The 22,589-nt window shown below is 38.6% G+C and overlaps 2 protein-coding genes across 7 annotated transcripts in view; one reads left to right on the top strand and one right to left on the bottom strand.

Moving 5' to 3' along the window:
* The window catches only part of blzf1 (basic leucine zipper nuclear factor 1), a 39,928-nt gene extending 36,707 nt beyond the window's left edge, over positions 1–3,221 (top strand). For all 3 annotated transcript variants that reach the window (XM_069889265.1, XM_069889267.1, XM_069889268.1), the window contains exon 7: positions 719–3,221. In XM_069889265.1, the coding sequence (XP_069745366.1) occupies positions 719–901 (183 nt within the window). In that variant the 3' untranslated portion in view covers positions 902–3,221. The remainder of the gene's footprint in view (positions 1–718) is intronic.
* Positions 2,192–22,309, bottom strand: ccdc181 (coiled-coil domain containing 181). 4 transcript variants are annotated; one of them, XM_069889253.1, is made up of 7 exons: positions 22,165–22,309; positions 21,144–21,221; positions 16,069–16,198; positions 13,676–14,722; positions 12,520–12,666; positions 7,398–7,552; positions 2,192–3,595 (listed from the first exon to the last, which is right to left on the bottom strand). In XM_069889253.1, the coding sequence occupies exons 3-7, from the start codon at positions 16,180–16,182 to the stop codon at positions 3,427–3,429; spliced, it is 1,632 nt and encodes a 543-aa protein (XP_069745354.1). In that variant the 5' UTR covers positions 16,183–16,198; positions 21,144–21,221; positions 22,165–22,309; the 3' UTR covers positions 2,192–3,426. The 4 variants fall into 4 exon arrangements, 3 of the variants coding, with proteins under 3 accessions (XP_069745354.1, XP_069745353.1, XP_069745355.1); XR_011341641.1 differs by lacking the exon at positions 21,144–21,221 and adding an exon at positions 6,354–6,593 and having other exon boundaries at positions 3,509–3,595; XM_069889252.1 differs by lacking the exon at positions 21,144–21,221.
* Positions 22,310–22,589: the final 280 nt, after the last annotated feature.

Genomic DNA, 22,589 nt, shown 5'->3' with positions numbered 1-22,589 from the left:
CAAGTTGTGCCTCTGGTCCACAGGAGCTTTTAACGAGCAAATATTTAAACTATTTCATCCTTTCATTATTGAGTTATAGATTTGTACAGTACAGAAATGGGTCCTTTGTCCCACAATGTTCATGATAACCTTTTTGCCCATCTACACTAGTTCCATTTGATTCAATTTGTGATTGAAGTAATGCCTGCCTTATTACTAGTTCTACATTGCATCCTTAAGTTTTTTCAACCCAATTAACAATAAATTAAAAAGAAGACATATTTAACTCTTCTTGAAAGATCAAGATTGACAAGAGAAATAAACAATTTTAATAAATGCACATTAAACAAGGCAGTTTGCAAATTTTGTAACAATAGAATTGTAACAAATATTAACTACAATGGATAGATATCAAATATTCTTTGTTTAATGGTAGATTACATAATCTTGCCTGTTGAGATACAAATTTATTCAGATATTTCAAGGAGCTTTTGTTTTAGCTCTGCCATTTGTTTTGCTTGCTATAAACTAGTCATTTGAAATAATGAAACAACTTAAAAAGGTCAACCAAAGAAATTTATCAATAAATCAAATAGATAGGTGCATATTTTTCCTCCACAGGCTGCTACAGGATAGGGTAAAGAAAATGTCCCAATAGTAAAGCAATAATGACTGAATTAAGCAAACTCATTAGTCAACTTAACATTTCAAAATGCTCAGATCATTTTTCTACTTGCAGGTTTTAAAGATGTTGGATCCTGCAATCTGTAGTAAAGCAACAGTCGTTCCATTCTGCGATGCATCCCCAGCCACATTTCTCTCTAATAAAAAGAGTATTGGACGATTTCATCCGTATACCAGATATGAAAATATCACATTTAATTGTTGCAATCATTGCACAGGAGAATTAACAGTCCTGTGAAATAGCTTTTTATAGAAAATATATTAGAAAGGATATCTACAATTACTACTTCATATTAACTAAAGTATTTTGAAGCTCTCAAACTTGTTTACTTTTGTTTAAATAAGCTATTCACATATATTAGTTGTATATTGAAGATCTTCTTTGAGATATCCCGAACCTTTGCCTTGAAGTTCAATTAATTATAATGTAAAATTATTATGATGTATTTATTTTTAATGTCCATTTTTAGAGAGTCAAAAGGATGAGGGTGCAAGCAATTTTTCTCTGCACATGTTCCTGACAGTTAGAGCAGGGATGATGATGGTCTTAATTCAAACCTGATAAACTGATATTTCAGTCCAATTAGGTCATTGTATTTCCTATTAGTTGCTTAGAAATCAAGTAATTCTTCAATTTTGTGGTGAAAAATATGTACATTTCTGATAAATTCATTGAATCTCAGCACAATTTGTGCCTGTTCTGTATTTTTAAATGAAACATGGTATTACATGTTTTAAATCTAACAAATGATGACCATGCTGAGGTATTAAATGCTCCAATTTTTACTGTTGTAGTAAAGGTTAATAACTGGAGACTCTGTACATTCATAATTAGCAATGATTCAAAGAGAGGAATTTTGAAGACTTGTTTGGTGCAGTGGGCCCTTGAGACATGCCGTACTTCACAAATGATTGTAAAGAGAATCTCATGATATAGAAAGTAATTCCAAAGGAGAATACATATAGAAAGAGCAAGGAAATAAGGTACACAAGTCCACAGAGAGGTTTAAGGAGTTGCTTAAACCAATAGATTATATTTTATTGTTCAATAATCATAGATAGATGCTCCTAGGGATATGAATCATGAAGTATGCCCAGTAGATGAGATCTGTACGTATCAACTATTTTCTTTTTGCCAGTCTTAACTATTCTCATTTTTAAATGGTTGAGTGGGCTGTACAGGTAAGCCACATGTAAGGTGAATATCTTGTGGAAAAGCACTTTGTTGTCAATCATCAGAGCCAATATTGATCAATTTTTTAATGATCGATTTTATATGTCAAATCTTTGATCCTTATTGATTATGGTCATTAGTTCTTCATTGGTCAGTAACACTTGGAGTGAGAATCGGCATGTCTTGGAATAAGTTATATTTCTCCAATGCAAATTATGTCGAAATAAACATTGGGCATTTTACATAGTTACTAAAACATTTAGCTGTGAATTTGAAAGAGGTAAGTTTTAAATTGACAAGTTGGACTGACAAGTCTATAAATAGCATTTTTGAAGAAATTCTGCACACTATTACTGAATTTGAACAAGCATTTTAATCTTTGAAATGTGCATGACAAAGTAGTTGGTACACAGTTCTTTCATTGTTGTGAAACATTAATATATCTTTTATAGATAAGGTATAACACCAATGAAATGTCATTACACTTACTAGTTTCAACATGTAAAATATTGAAGCATGGATACAGCTGTAGCTTTTTGTTTCAATTTGTTTCTTTCTACCAGATTTTAAATTGAGTCTGTACTATATTGCACATTCCCTCTATTTCTCTCCTGTACAGCTTCAAAACATTCTGGGGTTTTTTTCTCTAGTCTGATAAACGATCCTTGACCCATAATGTTGACTTTGTTTCTCTTCCAAAGGAAGCTGCCTGATTTGAGGAATGTTAATCTAATAGTTTTTTTTTAATTTTGAATTTCTGCATCTATAGTTTTTCAAATATTCAATCACAAAGAACTTTTCTAACTTTAGTGACTGTAAACTGTATTACAGAAATTATAATGGGTAGTTTCTCAGAATAATTAGCCTTGTTAAGTTGGAATTTTATATTTAAACTATATTTATAGTCTGAAAAAATATTACCACCTTTAAGACCACATTGTTCTGACCGTAATATGACCTTGTAAGTGAAAGATAGTTATAAAACTGTTGCTCGGAAATTCTGCAGGACCTCAATTCCACTGATATGACCTTGGCAAAAACTGAGTTTAATCCAAAGGTACATAGAGAACTACAAGCATTCTTGGTCACAACCGTCCCTCCTACTGACATTGCCAAAGGGAAAAGTAAGTAATGTGTTATTTATCAGCTGACAGGGATGCTGAATGTATGTGGGTGGAGAAACACCAACATTAAAAAAAAAATCCAGGTACATAAAGTTTACTGATATTCAAATAAGTGCAAATAATTGGTTCAGTTTGAAGAGATTAAATTTAAATTATTGGTTGCATATGAACAACGTCTAAAATCTGCTGCAATTCCACCGACTTGTATTTCATAGCTATGAAAAACTACTGTTTTTTTTTAATAAAGATCAAGTACTTAATTTTTTTCTCCACTGAATTACAAAAAAATCATTAACAGGATCCAGATAATTAATTAGAAGCTGACCTCGCTGTACACCGTGCTGAGATTCACACATAGTATTGCTGAGATTTGGTTTGCTAATGAAAGTGCAAGATGCAACCCCAAGAAAGGACTTTAGTTTTGCACTAAAATATTCAAAATGTGAAGATAACAATCAGGATTTTCTAGAACCTATACCCATAATTGTCAAACTGAAGAGATTTGGATTCATTCAGGGTGCACAGAAGAGTTTGCATTCTTTTTACTCTTCTAGCTTCCATTAGAAATTTCTTGTATCGCTCCTTGGCAGCTAACTGCTCGGCCCGTTTCTCTGCTTTTTTTCTTCTCAGCCACCTGTGCAAATGTGGACAAAAGGTATCAAATTCTTACTGAATTATGCAGAATTAGACTGTGCCTAACTTTTTTAATATTTGAACACTGATTTGGATTTATTGTGTTTTTATAACATCCAAGCTACTCCAAGAACTCCATACAGCATGTTAATCATGTTCTATGCTCACTTTGATCAGGGAGGGGATAGCCACATCATCCACCACAAGCAATGACACATCCACGGTCATTTCTATTGAACTCAGGGCAGCCTTACAGCAGGTAAACTCAGGCTGTGCTAAAAGATCCCGCACAGAACAATTGGTGGATGTATTTATAGACCTCTTTAATTTCTTCCTACATAGACCAACATCCCCATTTGTTTCAAAAAGTCACCATCTATGTACATTGAAGTGTGGCAACCATTGGAACACAGGTATGATTCCACTCTTTCCCCCCCCCCCCCTTCCTATCTTTAAAAGGAGCAGTGGATGGCAAGTTCACATCAGTCCTGGAATGTCAGGATTGAAGAAATAACTGAGACCCAGTTGACCCACCCCCAAGGTTTTTTTTTGTCTCTTCTGTTTTTTCTGTGCACTTTGAAGCTGCTTGGGTACCTTCTTGGCTTATGTTATCTGTGGATTATTTTTGTGACCTGTTTGTAATCATTATTATTCTGTTGTGTTTTCTTTTGTAACTAGTATGTTTGTTTATCATTTTGGAAGAGGGGGGGGAAAGAAGACTCAGTATAATATACTCTGTAAAAGTGGACACGTGTTCTGTGTTTGAAATACGAGTCTGTAAAATCAAAAATAAAATATTAATAAAAAAAATAAGGTCACTATCATCCCAGTACCAAAAAAAAAGCATAATGACAAACCAAAATGATTTCCAACCAGTTGCCATGACCTCCACCATCATGAAGTGTTTTGAGAGACTAGTCATAACCAGCCAGCCTTGACCCACTTCAATTTTCCTACTGGTCAAACCAATCCATGGCAGACACTAGCTCCCGAATTCATCACTTTAAGGTAAAGTCTGCTCTAAATACTATAGTACCAGCAAACTCCCAAATTTCAGGATCTGGGTCTCCATGTCCTACTCTGCATCTGGATGCATAACTTCCTGACTTACAGACTACAATCAGACTCGGAACACTGGCACTTCACAAGGATGAATACTCAGTCCCCTACCACACTCCCTCTACTCCCGACCATACAACTAAATACCATTCCAATGCCATCTTCAAATTTGCTGATGCCACCACAATAGCAGCTTTCAACACTCTCATCCTCTCAGTACTGGTCCAAAACCTCTGTAAAAAGGATCCTTGACTTCCCCATCAGCACAAACTGGAAACAATGTCTCCTCGCATCAATCAACACAGGCACACGCCAAGGATGTGTGCTTAGCCCACTGCTCTACTCACTCTACGCCCATGACTGGGTAGCCAGGCATAATTCAAATGCCATCTACAAATTTGCCAATGACACCACAGTTATCGGCAGAATCACAGGCAGCAATGAGGAAGTGTACAGGAGGGAGACGGATCAGATAGTTAAGTAGTATCACAACAACCTTGCACTCAACAGCAAAATTAAGAAGCTGATTATGGACTTCAGGAAGGGGAAACCAGGAGAATACCAGTACTCATTGGGTCAGCAGTGGAAAGGATTAAGAACGTCAATTTCAACATCTTTGAAGATCTGTCCTGGGGCCTCCATATTGATGAAATCATGAAGGCTTGCCAGCATCTATATTTTGTGAGGAGTTTGAGATTTGGTATGTCACCAAAGACTTGCATAGCTCTTCAGGTGTACCATGGAGAGCATTCTGACTGGTTGCATCACTGTCTTGTATAGAGTTACAAGTGATGAACTCAGCTAGTGACATTACGGGCAGTGGTTCTCATTTCATCAAGGACATCTACACAAGGTGGTGTCTTAAGAAAGCATCCTCCATCCTCAAGAACGCTCACCACCAAGGTCATGCCCTCTTCACACTGTTACCAAATGGAAGGAGGTGCAGGAGCCTGAAGATGAACCCCCAATGGCACAAGGACAGCTTCTCCTCCACCATGAGATCCCTGAATGGACAATGAACCACAACCACTCACTTTCCCTTTTGCACTATTTATTTTTAAATGTAATTTACAGCAATATTTGCACCTGTAATACTAACCTCAAAACAACAAATTTCATGACATATTTAAGGCAATAAATTCTGATTGTGGGATGGTTATCAAATAACGATGAGACAGAATATAGGAAAGGTATTGAATAGTGGCAAGTTAACAACCTCTATCTCAACATCAATAAGTAAAGGAGATGATCAATGACTTCTGGAGAGAAGGCAGAGTCCATGTTTGTTCACATTAATGGTGCTGAAATCAAAAGAGATAACTTCAGGTTCTTATGAAAAAATATTTTCAATAACTTGACATGTGATAAGTACGTTAACCATGATGGTCAAGGAAGTGCACCAATTTCTTATTTTCTTGGAAGACGAGGGAAATTCAGATTGTCCCTGAACAACTTCTACAGATACATAATCAAAAGCATACTAAATATATCAGATTGTGCGAGCTGCTTAGTTCAAGCTTAGAAAAAAAAGATAGTGAATGCAGCTCAGAACATGGATTCTATTTACATCTCCCACTGCCTAGTAAAGACAACCAACACATTGAAGGAACCATCACACACTTCTCCCCTTTTCCATTGGGGAGAAGGCTCAGGAATGCAAAAGCACACAGCAACATGCTCAAAGAGTTTCCTTCAGCTACCTGCAGGTTCATTCCTTCCTGTGTTATCAAGCTGTCCTTGCATGGTGCTAATTGATCTTCCTGTTCATTGTAATCCTATTGTCTGTAAATTGTGCCCTTTATAGGGCTCTATGAATGTAAGAGATAACCTGCTCGCAGAAGAACCCTTCTCATTGTACTCGGCATTTTGTGACAACTTAAGCTTAAAACTTTTTAAGTTTTGAAGTTCACTAGAGAGTCAGTTGCACCATTTTCAAGCATCTATGAGAGAAAATAAAAGCATGATTTATTGTTGTGTCTCAGCACATTTAAGTAAAAGGCTTGTTTTCTTTACACCTCACAAAAGTATTTTTTGTTTTTATGTAGTCTGCAGAAGTACAGAAGAAACCAAAACTTGACTGCCTCACAGGGAAGGGGAGCCATAAACTTTGAGCAGAGTCCTAAGGGAGCCATAGCTAAAAAAGGTTGAGACTGGCTGGTTTAAAAACATGATTTTAGCCTAAGCAAATGGAGAAGTCCCAGTTCTTTGGTCTGCAGAATCCACTGATCAAGTAGGTAAATATGCGGTTTTCTCTTAAGATTATTCTTAAAACCTGGTTTATTAAAGCATACATACCAATAGATGCGAATAACCTGATAGAATACTACATAGAAGAAACTACTGATGCTCTACCAAAGTTTCAAATCTTACATTAACACAGGATGTTATGCTATAAATTATTTTAGATTGCCTAGTCCTACATAAATAGAATTGCCTATAAAATATACGATTATCTGCGACTATAATTTCACATCTAAATGATGACTAGTTAACAATTGCAACCATAAGGAAAATCATTTTTTTTGATCCTGGTGTCCCTTTGGCTTCATGATTGAAATATGAATGAAAAAATATGTACTTTAAGAGTTTTCAAAAGCCATTTGTTGCTATTAATAATTAAAATGCAGTTCATAGCCCACAACTGTAAATATGTTTGTTCATCACATTTCATTGATTATATATAGTTGGTATTATTTTAGTGCAAAGCAAAATTAAACAAATGGAAATGATTAAAAGTGTCTTACTGTTTAAAAGCCTTTTCAGAATCTTCTCTTGTGTGGAGTCTGGAGTTGTAATCTTGTTCCCTTTTTCTCATAGCTTCTATTTGCTGTTCTTTGATTTGTTGTTCCCGCTTCTTCTTTAGCCAGAGATTAAAGGCTTCATTTGGGTCTCGGAATTCCTTTAAAAATATTTCCACAAAAATATACCGTCATCCAAGGTTGAATTTATCTAACTGTTCTATAACTTATGTTAATTTTCATGAAAAATTATCCTTGTTGAACAGAATTACCAAAGGTGTGCCTTGCACAAAGGTTATGCATCCAATACAGAGTAATGTGAACATCCAAGATTGAAATGTTTTTGTTTCAAATATAATTTACATTCAACTTTGCTTGAAGCATAACAGTAATATCTTGACTTATAAATTAGATGTTTTACTGGAAGCCAATCTGTTAAACAAAATTTTGCTCCAAACAGGATTTACAGTGCCCTCTTTAATGTTTGAGATAAAACATCTTTTTCCTTTATTTGCCTCTGTGCTCCAGTTTTAAATTTATATAAAGTGCACATTACAGATTTTATTAAAGGGTATTTGTGTTACTTTTTGGTTGACCATGTAGAAATTACAGAACTTTTTATACATAGTCCCCTCGTTTCAGGGCACCATAATATTTGGGACATAGCAATGGTATGCATATTAATGTAGTTGTGTTTAGAACTTTGTGATGTATCCCTAGCATGCATGTTTGAAGTCTGGTTCATAGACATCAAAAGGTGCTGAGTGTCTGTGATGATGTAATGCGGAGAGGCTATGGCTGTCGAGATACTCCACCCTACTGGTATAACAGATGGAGAACCTTTCCCATTGGTCAATTTAAAGGTGGCTTTTCATCTGTTAATAAAAGCCCATTATTCGAATGATACTTGGTTGGTCCTCGTCTATGGCTTATCAATTTTATTAACAGACGAAAAGCCACCTCTAAACTGGCCAGTGGAAAAGGTTCTCCATCTGTTATACCAGTAGAGAGGAATATCTCTACAGCCATAGCTAACAGTAAGCAGTCAGTATAATATGCCCCTCCCCATTACATCATCACAGTGTCTTCTCTGGTGATGCTCTGCCAGACCTCTACTACAGCCATCTTCAGCTCCTGCTTGTTTTGGGGCCTTGTCCTCTTGCTTTCTCTTCAGCATATGGAAGGCATGCTCAATTAGATTTAGATTGGATGATTGATTTGGCCATTCAAGAATTTTCATTTTTAGATTGAAAAACAGCTTTTACTTTAACAGTATATTTGCCTCAGGATCTTCGTGATGCCACCATCATCACCCTGTACAAAAACAAAGGCGAGAAATCAAACTGCTCAAACTACAGGGGAATCACGTTGCTCTCCATTGCAGGCAAAATCTTCGCTAGGATTCTACTAAATAGAATAATACCTAGTGTCGCCGAGAATATTCTCCCAGAATCACAGTGCGGCTTTCGCGCAAACAGAGGAACTACTGACATGGTCTTTGCCCTCAGACAGCTCCAAGAAAAGTGCAGAGAACAAAACAAAGGACTCTACATCACCTTTGTTGACCTCACCAAAGCCTTCGACACCGTGAGCAGGAAAGGGCTTTGGCAAATACTAGAACGCATCGGATGTCCCCCAAAGTTCCTCAACATGATTATCCAACTGCACGAAAACCAACAAGGTCAGGTCAGATACAGCAATGAGCTCTCTGAACCTTTCTCCATTAACAATGGCGTGAAGCAAGGCTGTGTTCTCGCACCAACCCTCTTTTCAATCTTCTTCAGCATGATGCTGAACCAAGCCATGAAAGACCCCAACAATGAAGACGCTGTTTACATCTGGTACCGCACGGATGGCAGTCTCTTCAATCTGAGGCGCCTGCAAGCTCACACCAAGACACAAGAGAAACTTGTCCGTGAACTACTCTTTGCAGACGATGCCGCTTTAGTTGCCCATTCAGAGCCAGCTCTTCAGCGCTTGACGTCCTGCTTTGCGGAAACTGCCAAAATGTTTGGCCTGGAAGTCAGCCTGAAGAAAACTGAGGTCCTCCATCAGCCAGCTCCCCACCATGACTACCAGCCCCCCCACATCTCCATCGGGCACACAAAACTCAAAACGGTCAACCAGTTTACCTATCTCGGCTGCACCATTTCATCAGATGCAAGGATCGACAATGAGATAGACAACAGACACGCCAAGGCAAATAGCGCCTTTGGAAGACTACACAACAGAGTCTGGAAAAACAACCAACTGAAAAACCTCACAAAGATAAGCGTATACAGAGCCGTTGTCATACCCACACTCCTGTTCGGCTCCGAATCATGGGTCCTTTACCGGCACCACCTACGGCTCCTAGAACGCTTCCACCAGCGTTGTCTCCGCTCCATCCTCAACATCCATTGGAGCGCTTACATCCCTAACGTCGAAGTACTCGAGATGGCAGAGGTCGACAGCATCGAGTCCACGCTGCTGAAGATCCTGCTGCGCTGGATGGGTCACGTCTCCAGAATGGAGGACCATCGCCTTCCCAAGATCGTGTTATATGGCGAGCTCTCCACTGGCCACCGTGACAGAGGTGCACCAAAGAAAAGGTACAAGGACTGCCTAAAGAAATCTCTTGGTGCCTGCCACATTGACCACCGCCAGTGGGCTGATAACGCCTCAAACCGTGCATCTTGGTGCCTCACAGTTTGGCGGGCAGCAACCTCCCTTGAAGAAGACCGCAGAGCCCACCTCACTGACAAAAGGCAAAGGAGGAAAAACCCAACACCCAACCCCAACCAACCAATTTTCCCCTGCAACCGCTGCAATCGTGTCTGCCTGTCCCGCATCGGACTTGTCAGCCACAAACGAGCCTGCAGCTGACGTGGACTTTTTACCCCCTCCATAAATCTTAGTCCGCGAAGCCAAGCCAAAGAAAATATTTGGGGTCATTGTCTTGCTGTAGGATGAATTGCAGTCCAATGAGTTTGGAGGCATTTGCTCAAACCTGAGCAGACACAGTGTTTCTATATACCTCAGATTTCATTTGGCTACTGCCATCAGCAGTTACATTATCAAGGAAGGTAAGTACACAGTACCTGTGGCAGCCATACATGAAGGCCTGAGTCAGAGTCCGGTGATGAGGTTCTCACCAGCAGCCAGCACCAAGGCACCACACTACCAGCCCAATCCCTTCCCTCTTCATGCAGCTCTCTCCACTGGGCTATTGCCACACAACACATCAATTCTATCCTGCCATCACCGAGCACAGCTTACACATGCACACCCCAAGTACATACCTGAGGAAAAATTTAGAATATGTGATGGGAGGGCAACCAGGGAGGCCAAGTCGGGGTGGGGGGGGGGGCCTTAATAAAGCTCAGCCTAGGGGCCCAGATGGTAGTTAATCCGCCACTTGTTGAAAGTGTTACAGAAAGAGGTGGTGTTGCAGAGAGAGAGAGCTGGATTCTTACAGACATAGGTCCCTCACAGAAGAGATGGGTCTCACACAGAGGAGAAGGCTCTCACAGACAATGAGACAATGTCAAGGGAGAGGGGGAGAACGTCATCATGGGAGGGGTAGAATGTCGCAGGGGTCTCGCAGAGGGGGCACAAATTCATCTATGCATGGTAGAGGAAAAGATAACAGGAAACTCTCTCTCTCTATATATATATATTTTTATAAATAAAAAGATTCTGGACATCTGGTGCCAGAAAGGGATCAGGTGTATCGAAGACTGTTATGAGGGTAGCATATCATTCAAGCAATTAAAAAAAATTTTTTATCTATCAAATAGGACCTTTTCCTATTTTCAAATAAGATCTTTTTTGAGGGGCAGTTTAGGCCCATCTATGGCCCTGTTGATGTGTAGTGATATGGAGGCTCTAATTCAAAAGGGGATCACACATAGATTCATTTCTGCTATGGGTCTCCTGTTCCAAAACGAGATCCTGGAACTCAAAAATCAAGGCAAAGATGAGAGTCAGATTTAGGAACAATAATCCAGGAGTGGTGCTGGTCCACTTGCATCGGGACAGCATGACAGCAGTCAATAATACTAGACATCGGCTGGTGCAATTTAATTTTATGCACTAGCTATACCCCACACCATAAAAATTGCATAAGGTAAAGTTAGAGATTTCAGAATTGTGCTTTACATGTGGTGTGGAAACAGGAACCTTTGTACATTCAACCTGGCTATGCATCAAGGTGAGACCCTTTTGGGTAGAACTAGGGGACATTCTGAAAAAAAATACAGGAGTGGAATATCTACAGGATCTAGCCTTGTTCCTTTTGGGGGATATTATGGTCATGAGTCTGAGACTGTCCAAATACTAAATTCAATTTGTAAGTTGCCTTGGCGGTGGCCAGGAAATGTATAGAGGTTACCTGGAAATCTGAGCACCTCATGATAGAACACAGAAATGCCAAGCTGTATTCCGCCAGAGAAAATCACCTATAATCTGAGGGGGAAGTACAACATGTTCATTGAGGTGTGGCAACCATACTTGCGATACATCGGAACGTGGGTATGATTAACCATCCCAATGCCCTTCTCATGAACAATATAGGAGATCAATTTTCCCCTTACAGAACACTTTGTATCGTCTTTTTTTCCCCTTGTTTCCCTCCCCCCACCCCCACCCCCCATTCTCCCTCACACCCCCAATTAACAAAAACAAACATACATTAATTACTGAAAATAACAATACAAATACATTAAAACAGCAAAACAAAAGATTCAGAAAAAAGATTTTGGGTGGGGTAGGTAGTGCCAACTGGGCCTCAAAGTTAATTCCTCAATCTTGCCATTCTGGGACTGGTGTGAGCCTACTATGCACTGTTCCTTTTAAAGAAAGGCATTAGGAAGGTTAATCATACCCACATTCCGATATACCGCAAGTATGGTTGCCACACCTCAATGAACATGTACTTCCCCCTCAGATTATAGGTGATTTTCTCTGGCAGAATACAGCTTGGCATTTCTGTGTTCTATCATGAGGTGCTCAGGTGGGAGTCAGATTTCAAAAAAAAAGTTGATAATTGTTAATATTGTAACCAGACCAATTTTTAAATGTTCAATTTTGTTAAATTAGGCAGAATTTGTATTTCATAATTCAGGAAAAGAATAATATTTCTAATTACCTTACTATTCTTTTTTTCTATTTCCTTTGCACATTGAATTCTCTTTTCTTCTTGATGCTGCTCTTTCTTTTTTTGAAGCCAAATCCCAAAAGCTAACTTATTTTCCTCTTTCTTCTGTTCCTCTTCATCAGTTTTTCTTGCCCGTATCTTAGACAATAAATGATCATATTAAATATGCCAATACAGTAGTCCCCCATTAACCGTAAGGGATATGTTCCAAGACCCCCTCCCCCCACCAAGCAGATGACTGAAACTGCAGAGAGCACGGAACCCTATATATGCTATGTTTTTCCCTATACATACAGTACCTATGATAAAGTTTCATTTATAAATTAGGCACACAATAAGAGAAAAACAATAATAACTAATAATAAAATAGTACTATTTATAACAATATTTAAAAAAGTCACTTCAACACAAGTACTGCAATACCGCGACAGTCAATCTGATGGCTACTAAGTGACTAATGGGCCGATAGCATATTCAGCATAGATAGACTGGACAAAAGGATGATTCATGTCCTGGGAGGGATGGCACAAGAATTCATCACACTAAGAATAGCCTGCAATTTAAAACTTATGAATTGCTTATTTCTTTAATTTTCTATTTAATATTTTCAGACCATGGTTGACCGCAGGTAACTGAAACCATGGAAATCAAAACTGCGGATAAGGGTGGTGGTGGGGGGGGGGGGGGGGGAACCACAGTGCATGTCTTAGCTTTGTGATTTTACAAAAGAAAAGTATATCAGGCCACACTATGAGTTTAACTCCCCAAATATCTCCATATTCCATTAATATATTTTGCTACTTTGTTGGACATTATCACAGAGATGAGGTAGATTTGCCCTTCCCTCCGAAAGGAAAATCTGGATATATGTAGCATAAAAGGATACACAACAAAATATAAAAATGATGGTGAAAGTCATTTTTGATTGCTGAAACAGTAAATGTTTATGTCCCAAGACAATCCTAAATATTCCTCCTGCATTTTAACATTATAGTTCCATTTATAACAAGCAAACACCACTTAAAAGTAAAGAAAATCCTATATTCTCCACCTAAGGCTCTACGAAAATAGTACAAATCTTATAAGAGAGCACAAACTATTTTGAAACAAATGAACTTGATTTAAATAACTTATAATCCAAGTTTACCTCTATCTTTGGATGCTCCTTCTTTTGTGGAGTTCTCCAGTTAAATTCTTTGTTTTCTGGTACAATAAGATGGGAAGATTGTTTTGAGGAAACTACTGCAGATCGTGTTCTTCGAGGTAGTCCATTTTGAATTCCATTCTGTGTGTTCAATGGAGAAGTTACAAGATACTTTTGTTTTTCTGGCGGTTTTAGTGCATTCAGTTCTTCTGTTGGATAGGGAGATAAACTGCTCTGACTGCTGGAGAGGCTTCTTCCTTTAGAATTGTTTGATTGCTCCCATTCAATTTCATTGAATGCAACACTAATCTGAGGTAGTACATCTTGACTTTCAAAATCTTGCAAACTCAGAAGTTCAAATTTTCCATCCTTTTCCATCAGTACGTCTTTGTCCTTATTTTTATTCTCATCCTGCTGTTTTTCTGTACCATCAGTTTTTTGAGCAGCATTTGAAATATGGATTTGAGACATCTGATCTGTTACCTCTCCGTAATTATCCCTTTGGACATCATTTGAAATATACTTTACAGACAAGTGATCCATGGGTTGTTTGTCATTGTTATTTTGAACATCATTTGAAATATGCTTTATTGACATTGGACCTGTGATCTCTCCATTGATTCTTTCTCTTTCAGCAAACTCTGCAGGTGGGACCACCAAGTCAATTAAATCGTCTTTGAATTTCAATCTGCGTTCTCGATTTTGATCCACAGGATCTTCATCCTTAAGATCCTTGTTGGCCTGCTCAATCTTTTTCATTATATAGTCTTTTATTTCCTCACTCTGCTCTTCATCTTGCTGATCCTCCTGCTTCAATTCTTTGAACGAGCTCTCATCGACTGTGTCTGATGCAGGAGCAGAAGTAACCATGGTAACATTTTCCCCTTCATTAGCATTTTCTGTATCTTTATATAATTCTTCATTCATTTCACGTTCTATTTCTAATTGACCCCCAAAATTCTTCTCATCATCTAGGCTTTCCCTGAGTTGTTCTTCTTCATCACACAGCTCTTTATCAATTTTGGCTTCAATGTTTTCATCTTCATAATCCTGCAAAGACCCAGACCATTCACCCAAGTGATTTTTTTTTATTCATACAATATTCTTGACAATGTTGGAAGGAAGATCTATTAACAATTAGAGAGTACTTAGAACTCTTTTACGGCTGAAACAAATTATATCTGGTCAAATTATGTCCATCTCAAGAATTACCTCTCTACAAATTAAATTATGAACACGCACAAAGTACTATATAAACCAAAACAAGTGAAATTCTGGGAATTATCAGGAGAAAATAAAATGCAAGAAAAAAATGAATGGAATAAAGGATAACTTTTAAATGTTTTAGTTCAATATCATTGTAAATAGCTTGTAACCAAGAGAGTGAATACAAGGATTGGAGGGAAATGAGTGGAAGGAAAGGAGGAAGGAAGGACAAGAGGAGAAGAAAAGAGAGGAATAAAAGCCATAATTACAAAAAATAAAGATTCTCATAAGAAAATTACTAGAAAACTAGAAATAAAAATCAGACAATGCTATAATTATCCAGTCACCCTCACTCTAGGATGGTAGAGTGTGCTATGGTTAGCTTTGCTGCCTTACAGCTCCAAAGATTGATCCTGACATTAGATGGTATCTGTGTAGATTAACATATTCTCACTGTAACAATGCAAGTTTTGCCCAGGTGCTTCAGTTTCTTCCAACATATCAAACATGTGCTACTTGGTAAGTTGATTGTCTCCTTAAACTGCCCCTAGTGTAGGTAGATGGCAAAAGAATGAGGGTAATGGCATGGGGAGTCGTCGATAGGAATGCAAAAGGAAGAATGGGATCAACATAGGTGGTTGCTTGAGAGTTGATGCAGGCACTGTGCAACTGTCTGCTCTGACAATTTTGAGGTTCTGACAAAAAACAGACTAATAGTAGAGGCTAGTGTATTAAAAATTTGGGAAAACTGAAAAAATTTCAAGAGGAGCATTCATTATAGTAATGTTGATTAAAGACAAAAATATTAAGATCTATACAAAAATGCAGGATTGAACTTCATGAAATGATGGATAATACAGAAAATAGATCATAGAATTTACCTTCAAGCAGCAATTTAATTTTATCATAATAAAAAGGAATAGGGCCGTTACCCTGCTTTGCATTTTATTTCTGACATACTAAATTAATTTAAAAACACTGGCAATGTAATTTTTCATTTTATTTCACTACATATACATATATATATATATATATATATACACATATTAATTTTACTTAACTGGATTAAAGAAATAATCCTATTGGGAATCATCATACTAAGGTTAACATATATGGCTTCTATGAAGGTAATTATATCTCATTTGTATCAAATTGTACAGCTAAAATACATCATTATTTTAATTTATTACCTCTGGATCTTCTTCACCATTTTTTGTTTCCTCATTAATTAGCCAATCAAGGTCCTTCTCAAAGTCATCTTCATATTCTTCAACTTGTGATGAAATGCTGTTCTCTTCACTCATTTTTATTTAGCAATTCCTTTAAGATTGTGGGTGGAAGACAATGAGAATAGAATTCCAGTTAAACATCATTTATTCTTGTGAAGAGATGTGCAGGATTTCATGATACATTAACCTGGGCCAACTCGTCATAGCTAATAGCAGACGTCATCACAGAGGTACAATGACAACATATTCTCAATCTCTAAAAGTAAAGCTAGAGCACAAAGACCTGTTTGATTGTAATGGGAGGGGTTACCAAGACTAACCAACTCTCATCGTGAGACTCTGGAAACTTGTTTTGGAAATTGAGAAGCTGCCCAAGCAGTGTCAGATCCTCTACTTCACAAGAACCTTATTTTAATATTCCCTGCCATCATTTCAACGAGCAACTCATCAGCACAGCTGTATGCACATGCAGACAATAAACATTCTTCATTCCATGAACATCAGACTCAGAATGTACTCTCTCCTCTTAATTGCTACCCATTGGAAAAACACGTGGATCAAAAAGTGCACATCATTCATTTAAAATAGTTCTTCCTATGAGTTGGCAGACTCTTCTTTGCAGCATTTACATTCTCTTCAGTTATGCTGATACACAGCCTGATGATTTGGGTCAAAAATCCTAACAATATTTAAACCTAACAGCAGGACGGTTAGAAATTCACAAGTTTTTTAAAAATTAAATAAAGACAATGAGAACATTGGATATAGATAAGACAGGAGAGGAAAGGTAAGAATTGATAGGGGAAGGGGATGGCTCTGTGAATTCAGATCTGGAGGAAAGGAGACAGAGAGAAAAGGAAAGAGAGACAGAGCTAGAGGAAAGGAGAAATAGGGATGGGGAGGGGAGAGTGCCCAGCTGGAAGATGAGGTGTTGTTCTTCTAATTTGCAGGTGGTCTAGCAGTGCATGGGAATAGGGGAAGGAATTGAAATGGATTGCCACTGGGAGGGCTTGGAGATTCCCACTATTGTGGTGGACAGAGCCGAGGTGCTCAACAAAGAGATCTCCCAGCCTGCGTCTATTTTCTCCAATGGAGGGGAGACCACAATGCTTTTTATTACAGAGGCACGAGGCTTACTGTGTTGGCACAAAATAAACTATCATGTCAGTAATTCTGTCATCTAGATTTGAAAACAAATATCAATAAACTCACAAAATATAGAATTAATAAAACTTGCTGACTCAAGCAGTAACAGAGGATTGTCAAGTCACCTTTATTTATCATTTATCACACAGTAAGGACGAGATAGTACTTCTCCAGGACCACAAAGCATAGTTGCATAAATATGCTAGAATAAAAATACATTGAAATATTAAAATAATAAGATGTATACATTAACAGACCACAGTACATTATCCACATTTTTTCTGGGAATTCTGGAGCCTGATGGCTTGGGGGGGAAAAAAAACTTGCCCAATCTGGGCAAGAGGAGAGAGTGCATTCTGAGTCTGATGTTCATAGAATGAAGAATGTTTATTGTCTGCATGAGCATACAGCTGTGCTTATGAGTTTCTTGTTGAAATGATGGCAGGGAATAAGGGCCCTAGTGCTGGAGTACCTCCTACCAGATGGCAGAAGGGAGAACAGTTTACGTGAGGGGTGTGTGGGGTCCTTCCCAATTTTTATTCCCTTTCACCTGCATCGAGAGCTGAAGATGTCCTTTATGGTAGGAGGGGAGCCCCTAATGATCTTTTCTACTGACTTCACTATCTGCTGCAGGGTCTTGCAGTCTGAGATGGTACAGCTTCTAAACCAGGTGGTGATGCAGTTGCACAAGATGCTCTCAGTACATCTTCTGTATAATGTAGTGAGGATGAAGGGTGGGAGATGAACTTTCCTCAGCTTTCGCAGGAAGCAGAGATGCTGGTGGGCTTTCTTGGCTATGGAGCTGGTGTTAATGGACCAGATGAGAACCTCTGCCAAGTGCGCTCCAAGGAACTTGACCTCAACGGATGACCCGTCAATGGTCAGCAGAGCGTGATCGCCCCAGGCCATCCTGAAGTTTACAGGAATTCAGTTAAGTAGCATTCTCAAAATATCTAAAAAAAAAAGGTAAATATTGCTTGATGTGAAGTTTTCATTATGCTTTCTTTATCTGTTGTTTTGGTAAAAATAACATGAATTGTATTTAGACTCAAATAACTAACTGAACAGAAGTAAATATCCACATGGTCTAAAAAGACATGCAATTGTTAGCATGGTTAGCTAATGTGATGCTAATGTTATCATAAACTTTCTGCTCACAATATTTAAAGGGTATGTAGCAGAAAAAAAACTGTTACCTTGAAGCCGATATGACAGTGTGGGGTGCTATAGAAACCTTGATCTGGATGAAAGCATGAAAAGTATCATTTCCATATTTGCTGCCAGTACAATGATAGACAAGAAAGTAGACTGTAATAAGAACATGAGGGACTACAAAGAAATAGTATATATATATATCTTTGGCTTGGCTTCGCGGACGAAGATTTATGGAGGGGGTAAAAAGTCCACGTCAGCTGCAGGCTCGTTTGTGGCTGACAAGTCCGATGCGGGACAGGCAGACACGATTGCAGCGGTTGCAGGGGAAAATTGGTTGGTTGGGGTTGGGTGTTGGGTTTTTCCTCCTTTGCCTTTTGTCAGTGAGGTGGGCTCTGCGGTCTTCTTCAAAGGAGGTTGCTGCCCGCCAAACTGTGAGGCGCCAAGATGCACGGTTTGAGGCGTTATCAGCCCACAAAAACTAGTGTAATAGGTAATAATGTAGAAAATCGTTAAGCTTTGGTAGGAAAAATAAAAGCAAGGAACTTTGTTGGGAGACTGTGGAGGATGGAAAAACACAGCTCGAGTGCACGATCCACAAAGGTAAGTATGCAGAAAACTATCAGGTTAAAGGAATATTATTGTTTTTTTGCTAGGTAATCTAAATGCATTAGGGAGATAATGTTTCACTTACAGAAGGCACTGGTAAGACTACATCTACAGAACAGTATACGTACAGTCTCCTTAGTTGGGGATGGATGTTAAAACATGGAAGTTCAGAGAAAGCTTACTACGATGACACTGAATTGAGTGAACTACCTGTACCTTGTAAGAAAGGGTTGGACAAACTAAGGTTGTATCGACTGTGATTTAAAGAGTGCAAGGGGACTTGACTGAAACATGCAGGATTTTGACAGGATCAACGTTTCTTCTGAGAAAAGAAGATTAAGATTTTTTTTCCTCTCTCAGAAGAGTGCAAGTCTTTGGAATATTCCTCAAAGAAGAATGCAAGTCTTTGGAATATTCCTCAAAGAAGAATGCAAGTCTTTGGAATATTCCTCAAAGAACAGTGGAAGCAGATTTTTTAATTATTTTTAAATGAAAGGAGGTTGAAATAAATTGCATGGTTATCAGGAATAGGCAGGAATGCAAATGGTGGTGAAGGGAGTTGGTGACATGCTACTGTTCCCAGTTTGAACATTCTTGTATCAATCTATTCACACACCTATCTTATTCATCCTCCAAAATAGCACAAAGAAACAAAGAACCAAGATAATATTTATGTAGCAACTTTCATAATCTCAGGTACATGAAAAATGTTTCATTGATAATGAAGAACTTTTAAAGTGCCAGCATTTTAAAATTAGAATATTTGCATAGAAAGTGCAATCAATTTTGTTCCCAAGTGACAACTATTGGCAAGGGTATGAGTTGAGCTTTCATGTTCTTTCATGATGTTGTTTGAGAAATAAATACTGACGAGGGACACAAGGGATAATTCACTGCACCTGATCAGATTGGTGGCATGGGATCTTTTATATCCAACTGAGAGAGAACAAAGGTCCTCAGTTTAACTTCCCATCTGAAAGATGGTGCACCCAAAGTGCAGTACTCTCTCAATTATGTGCTCAAGTCACAATGGCAATTTCTAACTTCAACATTTACAACAGTTTAATTAAATTTAAGCAACGTGTGACAAATGGACATATTTTCTGTTTTGCAGACATATGAATGATGAAAGATATGTTTTAAATTGTCATTGTGATTAATGTGAAAATCAGAATCCTGTTCACAAGAGAGTAGCAAGCTAAATAAGCAGAAATAACAGGACTGTTGTTATGGAAGAGTTGAACTATCCAAATATTGACTGGCACCCATTACTGTAAGAGAGTTAGATGGGGCAAAAGCAGTAGCCAACATCCATTTCTTAACTGTAAAAAATTAAGGTTTCATTCAATAAGGTCTGTTATAATGCAAATTATCTTATTCTTTAAATCGGTAACTTCAATATCAGAAAATAGCAGTACTCTATTGTAATGGATTATAAATATTTGGGAGGATTTTGGTAAGATTAGTGGGTTACATACATACACACATTTTAAAGAGATCTTATTTGAAAGACTGAAGAATTCATATTTAATAACATTGCAGGATCTATGGAGAATGTGATGCACATTTCACAAGTAGGTGCTAATTGAACTGATGTCATAAAATGAAAGACCATTGTTTTGGAAGTGACAAACTGGCTACAAGTACTTTTCTGCAAAGTGCTCACAGAAAGGTCACTCCTGGATTTTGTTTATCTAAGATAACATCTTGACCAAGGAGGAGAAATCCTGTGATTTGCTGAAGAAGGTGGGGGTTTTGCAAGTGAGAGAGTCACATGGGCTTTCTGGCAGTTGGAGAGAGAGAGAGAGAATTAACAAGCTCTCCCAGCTCGTGTGTGGGTGACACTAAAGGACTGAAAAGAACAAGCCAGGAAGAGCTGGTTGGAAACAGAAAGTTCCAAAGCAGTGGATGGCTGGAAGTGCTATCTGTCCGTTGTTTCTCTTGGAATAAGTAGAACAAAAAGGAACTCTGTGGTGGCCTGAAAGAAAGAGGTTACCATCTAGAAAACCCTGATGATGCAAGTTTCATCAGCAAGACATTGAGGGTGGCACCTCAGTTGTGGAAATCCTGGAACAACAAATCTCTCTCTGCAAACCCTACAAGAACCTTCCTGAGCAGTAAACATTTACCTTTCGAGCACCAAAGATGGGTGAACTCTTACACGTTCAATTCTGTGCACAGTATAAGAATTGCCTGCATCCAGAGAACTTGGAAGAAGGAGAAGTGAAATTGAATTGTGAACCAAAGAACTTTTCTTAAATTTACACACACATTACTTACACATGCACTTAGAATTAGAAGGGGGTTAATTTGGGTTAGTTAAATATAGAGATAAGTTAAAGTTTGATTCTGTTTTCATGTTTAAAGTTGATTAAAAATAACTTTTGTTTTAAAAACCACGTCTCTTGGTGTATGTCTATGGCTGTTGGGTTTTGGAGTTCTTTGGGCTCGTAATATTATTCAGTGTCTCAGACATGGCTTTTTACATTAATCAACTCTTGTTTGTATTAATCCCATATTCATCTAAAATAATTAGCTCAGTGGTTCTATGTTTGTTAACTTTAATGGTCTATCAGATGTTGCGATGATCATTCACCCAACTCTATTGCCTATTTTAAAGCAGCAATTCAAATATCAAAATGAAGCCGGGAAGTTTATTAATAATTAAATAGCCACTTAAAAAATTGAAAAGCAATCTCTATCAAATCATTTGCGATTTTGTATTAGAAACTGAGTGTTTCTGGTTGCATCACCTGCAAAGGTGAATCGTAACTAATGTGGCTGAGTGTCTGGTGCTCTAGGTTGCTAACCAAGCCGGGAGGGGAACTCAGCCCGAAACCCTGACCGTGGATGTGGCGTTGTTGAATTTCTCCAGCATTTTTGTATTCTGCACCAACGAGGCAGGAAGGTCATCCACCTGATGGAAGGTCATCCACCTGATGGAAGGTCATCCACCTGATGGAAATTAAATCACCTGATGGAAATTAATCCACCTGATGGAAGGTCATCCACCTGATGGAAGGTCATCCACCTGAAACCTTGCCCCACTTGCCGAGTATTTTCCAGCCTCTTCGGTTTGATTTCCAACTCCCCGGCGCCCCCGCTTCTGCGCCGGGACCTTCTGCGCCGTGGCCCAGCTCCTCCTCCTACCTGACCATGGCGACCTGCCTGCGCGACGTGCGGTCCTCCATCCGTCCCTTGAATGCCGGGTTCAAAACGCGTTCTCTTCTCGCACTGGCCGCCTCCCGCGAGCCCGGGCTGCCATGGCGACAGTCCCTAGGCAACAGAAACAATTGGCAGGTCACCTGACGCATTAGTTGCCAGGTCGGAGCTGCGGCCGGAAGTTGTGTTGGTGTTACCTTGATGAAGGGCTCAAGTTGTGAATGTCAGTTAGGTATTTTTTTTAACCTTCGCTACACAAAGAACACTGTTTGACCAGCTGAGTTTCTCCAGCTTTGAGTTTTTAACTTCAACCACGGGATCTCCAGACTTTCGTGCTTTACTTCCGTTCTGTTCTCTCTTAATGCTGGATGGCAGCATTGGGCCATTTTGGGTGTTGGCAGAATTTGATTATA

The sequence above is a fragment of the Narcine bancroftii genome, chromosome 7 (genome assembly GCF_036971445.1).
Source record: "Narcine bancroftii isolate sNarBan1 chromosome 7, sNarBan1.hap1, whole genome shotgun sequence".
NCBI lineage: Eukaryota > Metazoa > Chordata > Chondrichthyes > Torpediniformes > Narcinidae > Narcine > Narcine bancroftii.
The sequence above is the reverse complement of the archived record's forward strand: the minus strand, read 5'-3'. Positions and strand labels throughout refer to the sequence as shown.

Bases quoted from the DNA above. Each gene is read 5' to 3' on its own strand.
- ccdc181 (XM_069889253.1), bottom strand. From the start codon at position 16,182: ATGAGTGAAGAGAACAGCATTTCATCACAAGTTGAAGAATATGAAGAT. The intron at 14,723-16,068 runs GTAATAAATTAA...GGGTCTTTGCAG, and splicing joins ATGGTGAAGAAGATCCAGAG to GATTATGAAGATGAAAACAT. The intron at 7,553-12,519 runs GTAATTAGAAAT...ATATTTTTAAAG, and splicing joins TAGAAAAAAAGAATAGTAAG to GAATTCCGAGACCCAAATGA.